The 19,727-nt window shown below is 40.9% G+C and overlaps 2 protein-coding genes across 4 annotated transcripts in view; one reads left to right on the top strand and one right to left on the bottom strand.

Annotated features, from left to right (window-relative positions):
• atg5 (ATG5 autophagy related 5 homolog (S. cerevisiae)) overlaps positions 1-15,206 on the bottom strand; it is a 33,005-nt gene extending 17,799 nt beyond the window's left edge. For 2 of the 3 annotated variants that reach the window (XR_009788891.1, XM_061775950.1), the window contains exons 1-6: positions 15,084-15,206; positions 13,357-13,559; positions 12,449-12,576; positions 11,821-11,899; positions 10,831-10,993; positions 8,826-8,920 (exon numbers count right to left, since the gene is read on the bottom strand). Coding sequence is in view for 1 of the 3 variants with exons in the window: in XM_061775950.1 (XP_061631934.1) it covers positions 8,826-8,920; positions 10,831-10,993; positions 11,821-11,899; positions 12,449-12,576; positions 13,357-13,464 (573 nt within the window). In the remaining 2 variants the exon portion in view is untranslated. Of the gene's footprint in view, positions 1-5,220; positions 5,564-8,825; positions 8,921-10,830; positions 10,994-11,820; positions 11,900-12,448; positions 12,577-13,356; positions 13,560-15,083 lie in introns of all 3 variants that reach the window. The other variant, XR_009788892.1, reaches the window with a different exon arrangement.
• Positions 15,207-15,337: 131 nt separating this feature from the next.
• Positions 15,338-19,645, top strand: dctn3 (dynactin 3 (p22)). Its single transcript, XM_061775951.1, has 7 exons — positions 15,338-15,534; positions 16,077-16,161; positions 16,908-16,994; positions 17,092-17,175; positions 17,237-17,295; positions 17,905-17,964; positions 19,128-19,645. The coding sequence occupies exons 1-7, from the start codon at positions 15,433-15,435 to the stop codon at positions 19,212-19,214; spliced, it is 564 nt and encodes a 187-aa protein (XP_061631935.1). The 5' UTR covers positions 15,338-15,432; the 3' UTR covers positions 19,215-19,645.
• Positions 19,646-19,727: the final 82 nt, after the last annotated feature.

The following is a 19,727-nucleotide window of genomic DNA, read 5'->3' on the forward strand; positions in this document are numbered from 1 at the left end:
TGTATAAATACATCAAATATTATTTTCGCTCACATATTTACTTATATTTACATAATAATGAGATGATAAACCTTCAAGTTCCTGGGAATTACAGTCTCTCAGGACCTGAAGTGGGCGATCAACATCAACTCCGTCCTCAAAAAGGCCCAGCAGAGGATGTACTTCCTGCGGCTTCTGAGAAAGCACGGCCTGCCTCAGGAGCTGCTGAGACAGTTCTACACAGCGGTCATCCAATCAGTCCTGATCCTCACAGTCTGGTTTGGTGCTGCTACAAAAAAGGACAAACTCCGACTGCAACGGACAATCAAAACTGCTGAAAGGATTGTCGGTACCCCCCTACCCACCCTTGAGGACTTGCACGCTGCCAGAACTAAGACAAGATCCTCTCGGACCCTCCACATGCCGGTCACCAGCTCTTCCAGCTCCTTCCCTCAGGTAGGCGCTACCGATCAATGCAAACTAGAACTAGCAGACATTCCAACAGCTTCTTCCCTCTTGCAATCAACTTCTTAAACAGCTAACCTACAATTCCATTGCAACTTGCTGGCAATTTTTTGTCTTGAGTTTGTTGTCACATTTCTGTCGGGCCAATTATATATTACTCGTGCACTCCCTGTAGTAGTCTCACCATGCTGCACTATTTGCATATCTGTTGTTGACCAATACTGGCCACTCACGCCAGAGTAGCATCTGCTCCATTTGCACAGTGACTGAAGAGTATCTGCAACATTTGCACAATCAACATTGTCCCAGACTACCGTACTATTCGCTTGAAGTCTCGGCGCCCTTTGCACAATGGTCATTGCACCGGACTATTGCAATATTAGTCTTTCGAACTGCTCTAAGTGCTGGAGGACTCTGCATCTTTTTGCACAATTGCCCAAAAATAAATAAATAAATAAATAAATAAATAAAAATGTACCGGCATTACCAGATAACTAGCAACCCTTTATTGCTCAGTGACTGTTTTTCTCAATGTCTTTATGTCTCAAAAGTGTTCTCTGTCAATTGACTGTCTGTCTTCGTACTAGAGCGGCTCCAATTACCGGAGACAAATTCCTTAATGTGTTTTTTGGACATAATTGGCAAATAAAGATGATTCTGATTCTGATAAAACAAAAGCAAGCCCAATTATCAAAATTCATCAAGATCCAGCTGAAAAAGTCAACATAAACGAGAGCTGCGGAAACGTAAATATACTGTATCTTAGTCATTATTGTATGCATATGTTTAATATTTAAATGTTACTATTGACCAGCCAGGTAAGATTCAAGTCTCCTACTAGCGCCAGCTTTTTACGAGAGATAGCAAAGTAAAGTGATATGATTCATCGTTTATGGGCAACTGTAGACAGCCGATTTTGACCTGTGAGAATCAATCACACTCAGTGCCGTGAAAATTAAAACATATGCTTTTCATTTTTTGAAGTATGGTTTACTAACACAACACAAATTCAATGTCATGCTGCATAGTGGATATAGTGGTTAGCACGTCTGTTTCACAGTTAAGAGGTTCTGGGTTAGAATCTGGTGCCCTGCGATTGACATGCAACCAGTCCAGCATGTACTGCACTTCTCTCGCCAAAAGCTCACTGGGATTTGCACCAGCTCACCCAATCCCATAAAGAGGACATAAAATGGAGGGATGGATCAACCTTGTCAGCAAGTTAAGAGGGCTCAAATGAAGGCCTTCTGGTCATAAAGTCTGACCTATCAAAGTGTAAATGTTCTATACAAGATGTAAAGTGAAATGAATGTTAAAACAGCGGGCATCCATTGGCACCTCAAGTAACAGGGCAGAAACAAGACTGCGACCGTCCGCGAGGCAGACATTCACTCGACGTAATGAAAAGTGTACGTGACGGCCGCGAGGCGTCTTTGTCGCCACGACGGCTGCAGGCCAGACGGAAATGAGCCCTCTGTTATTTACACTCGGCGTTGTCATTAATTCTGTCTGCATCAAACACAGCACGTTATTTACACTAAAGACCACAATCTGCCTTTGAAGGACGCCAAGCATGTGTTTGCCTGTGTGTGCGTGTGCATGTGTGTATGCGTGCGTGTGTGGCTTGTCTCCTCTAAAAGTTATCCATGGTGACTTCTGAGGGCCAGACAGCTTTGGTCTTGAGTTTCTGCTGTCTTCTTGCATCCATGTTCACTTTCCCCACGCTCACGTCGTGTCACGACACGTCCCCCGAGCTAAATGCCGCCGTGCGGGATCCGCTGGCGTTTGCACGGAAACATCTGAATGGATCGACTGAACGTCAGCCAGCCAGGACTGGCAATGCTTTTTTCGCAATGGGAATTGTAAATATTTAGGGGTTCATCTCCAGATAGTCGTCACATTGCCTATTCTTAGATTTTCTTTAACTCAACAAAATCATGTTTGTTCATGAATTTTTCGATTAGCTCCATGTTGAAGTGTTTGCATTTTTAAAACAAATACGCACATGTAGTTTGCAATTCTGACAACTTTGCTCACCAGTTGTTGTAATTATTTCACAATTTGTCTCTAGATAGCTGATATGTATAAAATTTTTATCCCCATTTGATTCTGATCTGGCGGCACGGTGGCCGACTGGTTAGAGCGTCAGCCTCACAGTTCTGAGGTGCGGGGTTCAATCCCCGTCCCCGCCTGTGTGGAGTTTGCATGTTCTCCCCGTGCCTGCGTGGGTTTTCTCCGGGCACTCCGGTTTCCTCCCACATCCCAAAAACATGCATTAATTGGAGACTCTAAATTGCCCGTAGGCATGACTGTGAGTGCGAATGGTTGTTTGTTTCGATGTGCCCTGCGATTGGCTGGCAACCAGTTCAGGGTGTACCCCGCCTCCTGCCCGATGACAGCTGGGATAGGCTCCAGCATGCCCGCGACCCTAGTGAGGAGAAGCGGCTCAGAAAATGGATGGATGGATGATTCTGATCTGATCTATCCAATTACCATAAAATTCAGATTATAAGACACGACTGTTCCCCCCACATTTAACCAATGTGTCTTTAACAATGATACTGCTTATTTACAGATTTTCCTAACCTCAGGAGCATCACATTATCGTCTACTCTAAACTTCCCTTTCACTCAACATAATAATTTTTTTCCATTAGCACCATATCAAAATCTTAACTGTTTACATTTGAAATCAATCAATTCACACACACACAGAAACTCAAGATTAGGTCCATTTTGTGCTCCTCTTTTAGAATTTTTTTTTTAAATTTGTCTCAAAATACCCGGTACATGTACGATGTGGAAGAGGCTGAGGGCCTCCAATCAGATGATGACACACGACACATACAGTATGACACATCACAATTGTGCTACTTGAGAGCAAAAAATTGGAATTGTGCCACTTGAACCATGCAATGTAAATCCAGCCTTATTTTGAATTAAGTACTTAAAACACTAGGTTTATAAAGACAACTCTTGTGCCAGAATGGAGGACAACACAAGACATTCAGAGTCATGATCAACTGTATATTTGTAGATCACAGATGTCAAACTCAAGGCCCCTGACCTGCTGAGCAATTATGATTATGATTATGATATCATTTATGTATATTTTAAAATATGGTGCTATATTTTGTGACGAAAAACGTATCAAAAAATTTGGGGGGGGGGACGTCTGGAATGGATTAATGACATTTAAATGGGGAAAATTCATTTTAAACTGAGTTACTAGCTTGGTCAGGGAACAAATTAGACTTGTTAAGTCAATACCAATGTACGTAGTGTCATGATTATGACCAGTCCCCTGGGGGCAACCATAACTGTGATGCGGCCCACGACGAAAACAAGTTTGACATCCCTGGTCTGGATGGATCGACTGAATATTTTCCGGTGAACATCTTGCTCACGATCTTTGACTGTGTATTCCATTGGGTGTAAATATTTAGCGTCACGTCTCCAAAACATACAGAAGGTTTGGAGTCAAGCGCCGAGAAGTCCTGGCCAGCAGGTTTTTTTTACGGCAGCAACAAGTGCACTGTCTGAGTGGGCGTGTCGCAGGGGCTTTCAAGGGCTAAGTTTTACTGCCGCACACAAGAATGTTTGTCTAAAGTGCATTAAGAGGCTTTATGGCACACGAGATGAGAGAATAAAGACAAGAGGCAGCAGAGCAGTCGTGACACGCCAGATGATCAATCACAGCAAACAACAAAGCATCATATCTGCATCCCTCACTGACAGTATTTTAAGCCAGTGGTCCGACAGTATGAGAGTGAGGGGCTTTTCCCGACACCGCAAACGTCCTCAGACTCAAAGATCAGTTTGTTTTTCAAGCAAAATCTGTTCCACATTCTTCCTCTGATTCGTTGTGACTCTTTAGTGACCGCTGGGCATCAAAAAGGATTTATGGTTGTATTCCCGAATGTGGGTGTTGTTGGCTTCCTGGTTGCTTCCACGCAACACGAGCCCTTGCCTCCACTCTCTGGAAACACTCGCTGTGCTGTAAAAGCTAAACTATAACCAACATTAAATATCTCAAATCAAGGCAAAATATGACTGTTCTTCGTCTGCCAAGAAATGTTTTATTAACAGGAGGGTTTTCCCCCTTGAAAATCTTAATATTATTAGATTATATTACTAGATTGTATTGCTGGTTATGGAAAAGTTTAGCATAACATAAGAAATAAAGCGCTAGTTTTGTCAAAATGAAGCTCTTCCAATCACTTCAACATAGTTCCATGGCACCAAGATGCCACAAAATGGTAGCAAAGCACTACTTTTCTTTAAATGAGGCTCCTAAACTCACTTCAACATAAGCACTACTTTTCATTAAATGAGGCTCCTAAACTCACTTCAACATAGATCCTTGGCACCCAGATGGCAACAAAGCACTACTGTTGTGTATAAGAAGCTCCACAACTTACTTGAACATAGTTTCCTGCCACCAAGATGCCACATGGCAACAAAGCATTACTTTTGTCTAAATGAAATTCCTCAACTGTCTTCAACATAGCCTCTTGGCACCAAGATAGCAGCAAAGCACTACTTTTGTCTAAATGAAGCTCCTCACCTCACTTAAACATAGTTCCCTGGCACCAAAATGCCACAAGATGGCAGAAAAGTACTGCTTTTGTCTAAATGAATCTCCTCAATTCAGTTCAACATTGTTCCCGGGCAAGATGCCACAAGATGGGCACTAAAGCAATATTTTTGATTGCATTGTTATTAACATGAGTGTTTTTTTAGGCTGGCTATGTTTCCTTGTTTAAAGAAATCTTACCAGGTCAAATTTTCTCTTCCACAGGCAGATAATAGTCGACAAATACTAGATTGTACCCTTGGTTTTAAGCCCCGTGTTTAGACTGTAATGTTTTCCAGTAGCGGGTCAGCTGATCGTTCGCCATCTCGGTTTTATTTTTCTTCAGCCAGGGGATTTGACCTGAGTCAGGAGCAAAGTGCGGAGGAGGAAGAGGAGGAGGAAGCCGCAGCAGAGAAGCAACTTGAGGCAGCTTGTCCTCTTACGCCTCCGGATGGAGCGCTCTGTCCGGCCGTCTGTCATGACAACATTGGCGATGACGTCTTGTGTTTGGTTTACAGATGAAGATCTTGGAATGGATGGAAAACTGGGTGGTGGGCAACAGAGGGGAATATCGATAAAGTGTAGTGATGTGACTGTCATTTAAAATCACCAGGCTCTATTTTTTTGTTTGCTTTGTTAATATTTCAAATTGATTACTGTTTTTTTATTATCATTATCCCAAATATTGTTCCGATTCATTTAATTTTTATTTCGAATATGTACTGTCAACCCCTGCACCTATCTGCATCATACACACACCCACAGTCACGTCTTGTTGCTTCACACCAACAATAAATAAATAAGTAGGCTTTTTGCTTATACATCGGGGAGAAAAACATACTGACTTGACATTTGACAATTAGCAACCACAAGCCTCCTGGGTCCTATTTAATAACTATGGTGTTTGCTCTGATGCAGATGCAATTTTCGATCAATTTCTGATGCAATATTTGTGGATTTTTTGGGGGGACCACAGCAACCTCACACATCTTGGGGCAAGTCATTCTAAATCAGTAAGGTTTGTGCCTAAAACGGGTATAAAAAAAAAAATTGTTTTTTAAAAACAACAACCAAAAAACATGTCTGTTGATATACTTACTTTACATTTGACACCAGCTACCTCAAACATCTTAAGGTAAGAAATTCTTCAAAATTGTTAGGGTTATTGTTCTGAAAAGTATGGATTTTACGTTTGGCAACAAGCTAACACAAGCCTTCTGGGTCATTTAAAAGCAACAGAGTTTTTGCATACTTTAACATGAGCCACCCAAACATCTTGGATAAAAATCAATTTAAAAAAACGTGGGTTCTTGCTCTGACACAGAACAAAAATACATACAGTATTTCTTTGACCATTGAGCTCAACTCCATAAGACATCTTAGAAAACCGTGGGCCAAACATTTTTAAAATTCAATTCTTGATTCTTGTCCTGACACGTGAAGTGAAGTTTGAAGATGGCTGGTTGGGAATTTTGACAGACTCGCAGCTGCTTCCTTTAGCGCGATTAAATAATACACGGAAACATGCTAATAAATTGTATTACTCTGGTGAGGCAACAACAGAATTTCCCTTTCAAGGAATTTTGCTGCTCCACAGTTACAGCAACGGGGGCAGACAGGCGAGTCCAACTTCCTCCGTAAATTGGCCGACTGGAAGGTGAGATGCAAAAAAACACATCTCGCGATGAGTTGACTTCAAGTTTAAAACTTTGAATTGGAGTAGTAAAGGAGAGTCGTCACCTTATTAGTTCAACCCCTACTGTGCTGCACTAGTAATGCCTACTAGGCCCAAATAGCAGCACCAAATGACCACTAGTAGTATTGCCTCACTAGTTGTGGAAGGCAATAGTGGACATGTTTTTACTAGTAGTAAGTCAGTCTGTCTCCGAGTGAGTTGCAAGTTGCAGTGCGCTGAATTGTTAAGGTAGATATCAAAGATCTCGAATAATTGCTCAAATGGCTTTCCACAGAAGCCTTCCAGATCCTATTTTAAATCAATAGAATTGAGCAAGGAATTCTTACTTGGGAGATTTACAGCTTTGGGAGAGGCTCCGAGTGGAAGCACCTTACTTAATACCAACGTCACATCATTCCCAGAAACCCACTGGTGTTTTTTCAAGGCGGTGACGGGGCTTTTACGACGCTGTCGGAAACAAATAGGCTGTGTTTGTCGCTGTCAGGCTTGCACAAGCCGGTGAAGCTACATGTGGAAAACATGCACCTGAAACCTGTGCTGCTTTTGTGTAAAGAACCGTGGAAAAGGCAGGAATCTCGTTCAGTGGAGGTGATTTCCACAGTGAAGCAACACACCTCAAAGAGGTTCTTACTCAGCCCTCTTGCGCCATCTAGAGCAGTGATTCCAAACCTTTGCATCACACTCACTTGCAATAAAATTATTACAATTTGCAGAGATTTAATTTCCAAACAACACTTCTGGATTACTTTACACTCCTTTTTAAACATGGAAAACTTGTGTGTGAAGTGTTGTTTTGTTTGTTTTTTGTATTTTCATGTTTAAAATAAACACTCAAACTTAACCTCATTAGTGTTCTGTGACAGATCATAATGTCTGCTGCAGGAAATTATCCATTTTCACCAAATTCAGTAGTCTTTTTTTATAGGCCTGACACATATTTTAATAATAAAATGGGCCACTCGTGAAAAATGTTTAAACTTCACGCAGTATTTTTAACATGCAAATTGAAAATGGAACAAACTAATGCTACAAGATATCACAGTTTGTTAGTTATTTTTTTAAACGTAAAAAAAGTTGAATGTAAATTTGTCACACAATTATTTGTTTAAAACTGTAGATACATTTGAATGTTACAAGACAGCACAGTTTTTATTACAAGTGCGTATAAAGCAAGCGGTACGGTAAATGGATGGATGGACAGATGTTTTAAAGGTCCTGTATTTTTTGCTATTTAGTCCTACCTCTATAAAGTTACTTTCTAACATGGACTTAGTATAAAAGTGTCAATTTCATGAAAAAAAAAAAAACACCTTGGTTTTGTCATACGAGTGTCCAGAAAAGGACAGACTCTGACAGACTTCTGTTTGACCCAGTTTTCTATCCGCTTTGCCCATATCTGGCTTTGACCGCCCCCTTTCCTCTGATTGGTTGCCGCCGCGTAGAAGACCCACTTGTGAGAGCACGTGTTATGTTGACGGCGCTGGCTCAGTAGCGGAAAAGGAAGGCGGAGATCATCTCTAGTGATGTAGATAAACTCGAAAAATTCGAATGACCTGATTTCAGGCCTCTTGACAGAAAAACGTCTAGAACTCAGGAATGCGTGGACGATTTTAATTCATATTTCACATATTTACTGAGTCGCCATAGAGGCAATATTACACTCAAAATACGAGAAAAAGTTGGTTTGGCAAAATATGTCCCCTTTAAGTTGAATGGTTCATGAGAACCAAAATATTTGAGATATGACACTAATAACTTTTTTTAATAACTTTTGTTTCAAATAACCATTGAATTGTTTTCAATACGGTTGTTGTGACAGCGCGATATAAATTGAGTTGAGTTGTTTTCAGCATGTTTCATTAACGCAAGCTGAAGTCCAATTTTTACAAGCAACTCAAGACCAAAAAAACAAACAAAAAACAAAACAAACAAACAGAAATTGGCTGAGAAATGGCTCGTATCTTGGAAAAACTTGTAAGTCGGTTCACTCATAAATCGAGGTACCACTGACTGGATATACATTTTGTGAGATTTTTATTTGGTGGTGTGTTGTGAGATTTTTATATTTTTAAATGTCAAATACGTGCCCGTGTGCATGCATGCTACTGACCTGGTATATCCTGAACGGGATGTATCGGAATCCTGCTTCCTCGGTGGAATACTCCATTAGTTTCCTGTTCATGGCCCAGAACTGCTCAAACTTATCTGTAACACAAAAACAAAAGCACATCCGTCTTTTCGGAACCACTTCAATCCCGATATGTATGAAAGACAGATTGACAGAAAATTCCACCATATGACGAATTATGCAGAATTAGGAATATAGAAAAAAAATCAATCTGCAATGCACTGAATCCGCAATAGGTGAACCATGATATAGCGAGGGACCACTGTAAACAAAACAAGAAGAAGAAAAGTTGGCATCACGGCAAGTTCAGATGACAGACAAGCAGCTAGAAGACCCACCGGCTTCATTCAAATCAACTGTGTGGGACGACTTCGGTTTTCCTGTGGAATAAAACAGCTATGACATTCGAGTGGTGGATCAGACGAGAACAGTGTGTCGGCGCTGTTCGATAGCTGTGCAATATGTCCATGGAAACACGTCAAACATGCTACTGCGTATGAGATGGCATCACCCAGATATACCGGTCACTGAACCAGACAAAAGAAAATATGAATCCGACAAGTTATCCGCAATGTTTTTAAGAAGCCTCTCCATCTGAAAGCAGACCGGACCAAAGACATTACCAAAGCTATTAGCATTTACATTTCAACAGCTACTCGCTCATATGCTGTCAAAGAGCATTCAAGTATTCATTGAAAGTGTTTGAGCCTCATTAAAATGTCCGATTCTACGCGCATATAAACCTCTCGGTGGTGCAAAGGAGCGCATTTCAGTCCATTTCGAACCTCTTGCCTCAAGTCTTTGCAAATTAATAAGTATTACAACCCGTGATGCTACCCTTATTGAAAGTAAAACATTTTTCTTTTAATCTTATTCAGGCTTAGTGTGGGTCAAATTGAAGACCTTTTTTCAAGATAACGTTTAAGACCTTCCCAAAAAAAATTCACTCATTGAGAGCCGCATGATGCTAAAACACATTTTATATAAGACAATAAAGTTTATTGCCTGTGGCATTTATAAGAGCATTCAGTGATGCATTCAATGTTTAGGAGGTGCAATTTTGAAGGATAATTAAGGTCTTCGTTTTGCTAAATCACATTTCAGACGCCCTGTTATTACACATGACAGCAGTTAATTTCCTACTGTAATATGTTTTGCCTTACATTTCACCGCTGAGCGTTCAAAGGCTTCTGCCTGCTACTTTCAGTCATTAGCTCCTTTCACACCCAACACTCACTTCTCCCGCCCTGTTGTGTTGAAAGCAGTTGACCCTATCCTACAACAATTTCATCCTGAATGTCACACCAGATGTTGCTGACATGATGCGACATCATCCAATTATATCAACGAGGGAAGCCTCATCACTGTGCGAATGTGTACAGAGGCACGGCAATATCCCATAAGACCCTTTCATGTCACTTTTCCAAAATCGGCACATCAGAGACATAACAGTGGGGCTGGGATTTATTCAGGTCGCCACAGAGGCACATCCCCAGTTCCAGCTTTCTGCCAAACCCTCACACACTGTATACCTCTGTTATGTCTATGATGTTATGTCACAAGCCGGCAAAATCGAGGGGCCACTTTCAACTCCCCTAATACCTTTCAGACTGACCAGCAAACCTGGGAAAAAGACAACTTTGATAGGTAGTGTGAAAGGGGATACTGACTGATGAATCCTGGACCCACTGGGGATTTGACAAATCCTGGATCCACTTTTGCTTTGCAGAAACGCTGTATGAAAGGGGCCACTGGTTGATAAATCCTGGACCCACTGTCGCAATCTGTTTGATTGAAAACTAAAATTTAGGCCTAACCCCCAAGATCATAAGCTTCTGACCCATCAGCACCCCCTCCCTTTCCCTTTACTCCATTACTTGACACAGCAGCCGACGGGAAGTCGACATGTTGGAGCAGGTCGGAAGAAATAAGAAGGGTAAGGTGTTTGGGTGAGCTTCAAAGACCTGTGTGTGTGTGTGTTCCTTACCGTTCTGCAGGCCCATCCATAGCTGCTTGTGGTCCTTCTTCTGCATGTCGTTGACGACTTGGCTCTTGTGTTTGAGTGCATCCGCCTCCTTGATGCTGGACATGAAATGGGCCTCCACTACCGAACTGGAAGAGCAGTGGAGCAGGTCCTGGCCCGGAAAATTCTGACAACAGAAAAATGTTTGCGTTAGCCACAGAGGTGCTGAGCCACGTGTCGACTACGACGTGAACAACCACAGTGCTGCTCAGATAAGATTTGAGGTGTTATATACTGTATATTATTAAAACAATTAATGTTGGAGCACAATAATTTGCACTGTTCAAACCGTTATTACATTACTAATTCCCTAAAAAAAGGCAAACTATTGATGTTGCACTTTCCTAAAAAGAAAAGATTTAAGGCGTTATAATCTGTATATTAAAGACAATGGTGTTGCTGTACCATAATAATTTGCACTGTTCAAACTGACACTGTTACATTCCTAATTTCCTTAAAAAGGTAAACTATTAATATTGTACTTTCATAAAAAGAAAAGCTTTAAGCTGTTTTCTATATATTATCAAGTGTTTTTATAACATAATGATTAGGACCGTTCAAACGTACTTTTTTCCCTTAAAATAAATAAATAAATAAAAACTTACTTTACTAAAATGAAAATATTAAAGCTGTCACACATCATCAAATATGTAATTTTCATTCTATTGTATACATTATTTTTTGTTTATCTGGCTATCAAATGTGTTTAATGGAGGATTTAATGCTAACACTTTACAGTTTTTTCTTTTCCTTTTTGGCATTTTAAAGGTCATTAAATGTGTTCATGTTTACTTACCGAACCGTGATTTTTATTGTTAGTAATAATTGTCTAACTAGAAATTTAATCTTATTAAAAACACTAGCTACAAAATGAGAGCTCTGTCTACAGTAATATTCTTGTTACCTCAATTAGTGACTTTAGAGACAAAATACAGAGTAAATGAGCGCTGTTACCTTAAAGTGCACAGTGATGCTCCATGGCAAGACTGAGTTGGAGGCATGGAGGTCAAACAGAACTCCGATTGGATAGTGCCTGACATCAGGAAAAACACATAGTTTCATTTTGGACAAATCAATAGCTACATCTACATTTACTCCTTGAGTTGTATTTACTGGCACTACTGAGGCTGTGATTGACTCAAAGTTGTGTGTGGCCACACTGACACCTTGTGAAAACTACTGGTATTTATGTCATTGTCATTAGACCTCGTAAATTGAAGCGTCTGTGAGCTATGGCGTTGCAATGAACGAATAAATCGAGACCTAAGTTCAGCTCCTCAGCTTTTTCTTTGGCTTTTTGCAGCATAACAGGAATTTCTAGAAAGTGCTTTGGCAGTGCTACTCATATCTTTCTTGAATAAAAAAAAAGGACTAAATATATTTTAATTAACCGCTTTTTCGGACAAATATGGCTGAATTAATACAACGAATATTACAGGAGTCTTGATCATGTAAATTCTCGGGCTAGATTAGAGAAGGCACCTGAACCATACTTTGGCCACCCCTGCTTTAGCGGTTAGGATTTGCCACAATTATGCAACATCCTAACAAACAGAATGGCCACAACAAGGAGATCCCTCACCATTTGAGTGGCGTCCCTTCGTATTCAAACCACATTTCCCCTGCGTCCTCAGCCTTCATCAATTTGAGGAAATGCTTCTTCACCTTGTCGGTGACCAACGTCAGGTAGCTCACCCTGGGCAACAGCAGCTGTGGGAAAACAAGATGCGTACTATAGTTAGTTTGCTTTGTGGCGTCATCCTTCGTCCCTCTTCAGCCATGACCAATGAAACCAAGAACCAAGAATAACCAAACTTTTACATTAGTGTAACATTTGGATTGCGTGTAAATTGATTAGTCATGCCTGGAGAGTGAAATGCAATAAATGTTCGGATGCCAAGTCAGTGTAGCAACAGAGCTAACACAAATAATTTTAACACAATAGGGTTATATGGAACGACAGACGTTTTTATGTAATACTGTACAAGTAAATCACATCGTAATATAATTGCACAGCACAACAGAAGCGTGGGAAGGAGCCAGTCGTCCAGAGATCTGAGATGTAAAAACTGCAAAATTACGTTCATATAGCCTAAATACATTGAAAATAAATTTCAGTAATTTCTCCAAGACCATTAACAGAACCATTAAGGATGGAGCTTATCCATACTCGAATCTTTAAAAATGTAGCCCCGGGGGCAGTTTTATGCCGGGACTCGGTATCCATCCCTACACCAGATGACAAAAACACAATCAATGAATTAACACCTAACAACAATGAAAGCAAGATCCACAAGATGACGCCAAAGTATTTTAAAATGTTTTTTCTTTGCTGAAAGACAGCGAATTGGGAAGTTTTACAGCAAATAACAGAGGACGGGTTTAAAAAAATAAATAAATCCAGTACCTTGAGATAACTCCTGTTGCGGACTGGTGCTATGAATATATACTTGACTTGACATGAGGTTGAGTGACGAGTGTATGACTTACATAATAAGGCTCGGCCTCCCTCTCCGTCACCTCGTCCTGGTTGAGGGTGAAGCAGGCGGGGATCCGACCGAACCAGACGTCTCTTAGCACGTCTTTGTCATCTGCCATGTTGCTGCTGTTGATGCTGCCGCTTCCAGTGGCTCATAAAGACTGGACGCTTCTCAAGTTTGAGCTGAAAGTCCAGAAGCACACAGCTTCTTGTCCTATCACAATCCAGAAAAGCCCATTTGTCTTTATTAGGGCAGTGACATCTCACCAGTCTGAATTTAACCATTCATCTATCCATCTTCTACAGTGCTTGTCCTCATTAAGGTCGTGGGCGAGCTGGGGTCTATCTCGGCTGACTTTTGGTGGCATACAACCTGGAGTGGTCGCTAGTCAATGTAAGGACACAATCGACAAAAATATATATATATATATATATATTCAAACTCATATTCACACCTATTGGGAATTTAAGGTCCCATTAAGCGAGCTGAAGCCTATCCCAGACTTTTGGCGAGGCAAGCAAAGTACACCATAGACTGGTGGCCAGTGAATGTCAAGGGACGCATTGATAAACAGGCATTCACATTCACGATGTAAGGACAATTTAGGGTCAGAAATTTTTAAAGGGACTTTTTCAAAACTTTACTTATTCAAGGAACAAAGGAAGGAAAGAAGGGAGGGAAGGCGGCACGGTGAACGACTGGTTAGCACATCTGCCTCACAGTTCTGAGGACCGGGGTTCAAATCCCAGCCTGCATGGTCTCTCCGTGCCTGTGTGGGTTTTCTCCGGGCACTCCGGTTTCCTGCCACATCCCAAAAACATGCGTGGTAGGTTGATTGAAGACTCTAAATTGCCCGTAGGTGAGAATGTGTGCACGAATGGTTGTTTGTTTATATGTCCCCTGCGATTGGTTGGCGACCAGTTCGGCGTGTACTCCGCCTTTCGCCCGAAGATAGCTGGGATAGGCTCCAGCAAGCCCGTGACCCTTGTGAGGATGAAGCGGTACAGTCAATGTATGGATGGAAGAAGGGAGGGATGAAGGAATGATGAAAAGAACACAAAAAAGAAGGATGGGATGGAGGGAGTAACAGAAGGATGGATGGTTGGTAGGTAGGTAGGTCGGTAGGAAGGAGAGAGAGATGAAGTGGGAGAAGGCAAGAAGAAATTATCAATTGAAGGAAAGATGATGGCTAATACAGATGGAAGGAAGGAAACAAGGATGGTAAGAATGGAAGGAAGGAAGGAAGGATCGAATGGAGGGTGAAAGGAATGATGTACGTAAGGATGAACAATTTTTTCTTCAATTATGCATTATTCCATGTTTTGGATTATGGTCAACCCCACACACGCACGGGTAAAACATGCAAATTCCACACTGGTAGGCGAGATTCTAACCTCGACCTACAGTATATTTAACGGAATAACAAAAAGTTGAATGAGCAAGCACACGCATGTAATAAAACAAGTATTTCAACGACATTAATGTACGCAAGAAAACGGAATGCACAACATACAATGAACAGGCGTCTTCGGTGAAGTTATAACGTCAATTATTACGCAAATGATCCACATAAAGCAAACCCGTGGAGAAACGACGTTAGCACAACAGCTAGCATACTTAGTGGCAACGCAACGCGGAAGATTTTTAAAATAACGAATACAAGTTAGTGGCTTGGCTTTGAAGAGTTTGTCATGACAAACGCGCATTTCGCGTTTGTAGAAAAGGAGAGAAGCCTACTTTGTGTCTGTGAAGGGAAGAAGGGCGAAGTGTTTGGGCGATGTTGTCATTCCCAACTGACTGAGAGCCGAAGAAGACCTCTTCGACAACAGCGACCTCTGTAGACTGCTGTCAACATGACGAAAGCGACGCGATGTTTTTATTTATTCTTTTTTTCAGATTTTACTATTTTACAGACCAAGGTTATAATATTTATTAAATACACGTAGAATATTTTAGATTTTGTATTAACATAAAAAATAGGGAAAGAAAATACCTCATCATGTGTCCACGTACGTAAAATACGTAAGCGAGTGAGAGCTTTTTGGGTCCTCCTATTTTGCCTGCCAAATAAAGAAACGAGACGAAAATGGACAAGAAAGCGGCGGTGGATAACGTGGAAATGCGCCTTCAGGCACTGGAGACTTGCATATATGGAGACAACAGGAATAACAGTTATAAACCGTTAAAGGTTAGTTCTCAGCGTTTGTTAATGTATAGGTGTGGCCCAGCTAAGTTGCTAACTAGCTGCGAGCCTAGCAAAGCTAACGATAACATAAACCTTTGCCTAAGAAACAGCGTAACTCAGTAATGCATTATTGTAGTATATGTGTACCTTTCTGGTGTGTTACCTAGTTCTCCCTCATTTAATGTCGTGGTAGCAACATTGCAAGCTTCAAGCTACGTTAACGTTAGCTGGCCACTTCGAATGGATTTAGGGATTTTATATGAGGTTTTATGCCTCGATGTGTGTTTAATTGTAAAAGTATTAACTGGATATGAGGACTTGAAAGTTTTTGGCAAAAAAAATAAATCGGGCATATTTGTAGCTGAAGGCAATGTTGGTGTCATGATTTAACTTCCAACTACATGAATGCTTTTTGTGTGCTTTGAGCTTGCTTTCAACTTAATCATGAATATTCAGAGTAGCAGTTAAAAAAGGAGGACTTTGTTGTACAATCAGCTGACATCTTTATGATCCTATTACCAACAATAATGTGCACTGTTTTGTAGTGTGCAGAGTCTTTAGCCAGAATCCAGGCTGGCCTGACCAACACGGCCAACAAGAGGGAGCGAGTCAAGATCCTGCACAAGAAGAGTGAGTGACACAGCCTCCATTAATGGACTGTCTGTGTTTCATTTCCATCCATCCATCCATCCATTTTATGAACCGCTTATACTCACTAGGGGTGTGGGCGTGCTGCCAGCTGACTCAGGTTTTAAGGTCATAAGTGTGCAGTGTAGTGCAGATCACTACAGATGTGTGTTACTAGTCCAAGTTGGCTGTGACAAATACTGCTCTGACCAACCAATCAGTACTGAAAACTGCTGACATCATTAAGGGCCAGCGCTCTGGCCCTGTGAGGGGAAAGTTGAAATCTGATTGGTGAAAGAAACAATCCCTTTGCTAATTTAGTTGAAGTTAGATGGGCTAGCACAACTGATTGTGAAGTTCTTGGGCAGACCAGATTGAATTGGCAACACTTCAGCGCTTTTATATGATTGGACAAAAAATCTACGATGCATGTACTGGAAGCAGTGCAGCCAAGAGAAATGCTACAAAATAAGAATAGATTTTGGGCAATAAAGTAATACAATTTAAAGGAACAAATATTAGAATTTACATTTTAAATGCCATTCAGTGCTTCTGTTCAGATAGTGTTTAGAATCAGCAGATGACCCACCACTGGCTCTGAGCGGCTAATTGTTGTCATGTTGTAAATATGTGCATAGATTTCTTTAACGTTATTATTCTTGTTTGCTGCTTTTGTCCACCTTGCTGCTGTAAAACCTGCATTTCTTGCACTTATTTTATTCTCATGACTTGTTTTTGTATTGGTGTAGTTGAGGACCTGATGAAGTACCTAGACCCCCAATTTACTGACCACATCGCTGTACCCGACACCATGAAGCTGGAGTTCATCCTCGCCGGTCAGAAATGGACTAGTACAGATGCTGAATTAGGTTGACATGGCTGTGCGGGATGTTTTAACTGACAGTCTGTATGTTGTTGAATTTGTGTACACAGAGGAGGACTTCTTGCTTTCCCAGGCTGCTTTGCTGGAGCAGGCCAGCAACCTGCAGCCACTGCTGGAGAGCACCTACATCCGAGGTAATAAAACGTTTGTCAGAAAGTGAATAATACATTTTTATGGGTTGGTGTTGGCTTCCAGATGTTCCCGAGCATGCCACGAAGCTGCAGCGCCTCTCTCAGATTCACATCAAACAACAGGTAAAAGATGTGCATGATGAGAACCCGACCGATATTCCAATAACCGATTAACCAGCCGATTAATTTTTAAAAAATGATATATAATGACTCAAATAACGTATTTTTTGGGTCCCTACTAGATTGTTTTTTCCATTTGTTCATAAAATACATATTTTGTATAAAAGAGAAAAAGTGAATTTAAAAAATGAGAAATTAAACACAAATGTAATTATTGAAATTATAAGGATGTCAATCCTTGTTGTACATGCCTGTTTGTGTTACCAGTAGTTCAGTGAAAGTGTTAAACCAAGACTCGAGAATCCCTGGGTAACAGACCCATTGCGCAAATACAGCTAACTGTTACAGATTATATATGTTGAAGGAATTGTGATTTTAATGTAGTTTCCTGTGTAGTAGTTCATTATAATGTCATTATCTTTGTTTAGTATTGTTAAGGATTTATGAAGGGGAAAAGAAATTGGCACATATCTGTAAAATTGCAGATCATTTTTGCCGAAATGAAAAGGTCTGATATCGGCTGATTAATCGGTCGGGGCCCTACTCATGATAACTCTTGATTTGTATGTTTTGTTTTTACCTTCCGGGACCTCGCTTTCGATTCTCTTTCAGGACCAGACGGAAGCTCAGTCGCTGGAAGTCAAGAAGCTTTTTGAGGAATACAACAAAATGGTACACACTGTTGTGCAAAGACAACTCGAAATAATATTATAATCTTGTGATATAATAACTGAGACAACAATTCAGCGAAGAATATCAAACAGTATTGGCGATTTATTGTGCATCTTGTGTGTATTTATGTATGTCATGAAAGTGGAGTTTTAGAGAAGACATTATGCATTTTTTTCCACCATTTAAGAGTTCGCAGGTATCTTCCATGTCTGTGGCATGCTTTCAACAAAATACCCCAAGGATCAATATTTATGGGCATATTTTTTTGCCATAGTGAAATTGGTTTGCCTCTGTCTCATGCAGCGTCTCATCCCGCCCCACACACTGCTGGGCCAGTGCTGTGTCTGGCGTTTGTTGGATAGACTGACTGCTTACTTCTACTACCGGAAGCAGAGCCCAGAATATGAAAAACATGTGGGCGCCGAAGAAAATGAAAGCATTTTTGTGGCGCATGGACACAACTCCCGAGAGGAGATTGTGCCCTGGTTGCCACATCAAATCTTTTGCTCCGGAACATCATCCAGCCTAGCTGCCAAGACTTTATTGTAAAACTAACACAAAAGAAAGTGTCATGGGTGTGTGTTCCAGTTGTTGTCGATTATCGACCTCGCCTTTCCTGTTCCGTTCATGACAGAAAGTTAAACATTGTACATTTAAACAAAAACAAAAAATGTTCAGCTGAATCAGATAATTTTGTCTAACAAAAGTCTGCTAGGCTAATGTTAACCTAATGCTCAACATCATAGACGGGCTACTGGAAATTAGCGGAGATGTTACGGTAATTATACTACTATAACACACGTGGTGCAGCAACACATACAAACAGCGCATTGAACAATACAAACATGTTCTCTCTGCTCTGTAGGAACAACTATTACTTGAGTTCAGTTGTGAATCTTCTCTACTTCTTGCTCTTAATTACGCTGCATCTATTCCAGTTGAGCTCAGTGCTGTCCGGCATGTTGTGGCGCAAAGTGGTACTACAATGAAGGCGCGCAACTCTAAATTCTGACTTGCCTGCGTAGCCTGCAAAAACCCTTTAAAACAAACATCGACGAAACATTTGCGATATAGCGGTGGCGTGAATGATGAACCACGATATAGCCGAGCTTCAGTGCACATTAAAACTTACATTTCTTTGAACCTTGTCTTTGTATTGTCAGATGTTCCTGCTGTCCAAGCAGTTCACCCAGTGGGACGAGAGCCTGAGGAAGTCGGAAGAGGCCAAGGGCATCCGGCCCGTGGAGTAACTCATATCCGTGATGATGACGAGGATGGAGTGTGGACTGAACTTGAGCTTGTGTAGCTTTTGAACAGTCTGGACAACGCAAAAAGTCCAAAGTGAAGTTGGAGTTGTTGTGTTGCTTGGCAGAAAAAAAATATGAGAAAAGAAGTGGTGTGACTCTTCATCAGATGTCTGGAGGATTTTACTCAAGTCACGAGACAGCTCGGCGTCACCTCGCTCTTATTTGTACACACACAGTACTCTAATAGTATATTAATAGATTGCACACATTCCACCTTGTCTCCTGCAAGTTGAGTCACAAGACTGAGGGCCTGACCTGAACTAAACGCTCATCTTTTTTTCTTTTCCATTTGTCTCCTGACAAGATATCAATGTTTCTGTTTCAACATGTCACAACATGACTCCGGTTAATCTAATAAAAATGTTTTTATTGGACTATTATTGTGTGATGGATGACTTTCATTGTCCTTGTAATGTTAGCTTTCATTGCTCTGAGGCTAAGGTCTCTGCTAAATTT

Source organism: Phyllopteryx taeniolatus, chromosome 6, assembly GCF_024500385.1.
Source record: "Phyllopteryx taeniolatus isolate TA_2022b chromosome 6, UOR_Ptae_1.2, whole genome shotgun sequence".
Classification (NCBI taxonomy): Eukaryota; Metazoa; Chordata; class Actinopteri; order Syngnathiformes; family Syngnathidae; genus Phyllopteryx; species Phyllopteryx taeniolatus.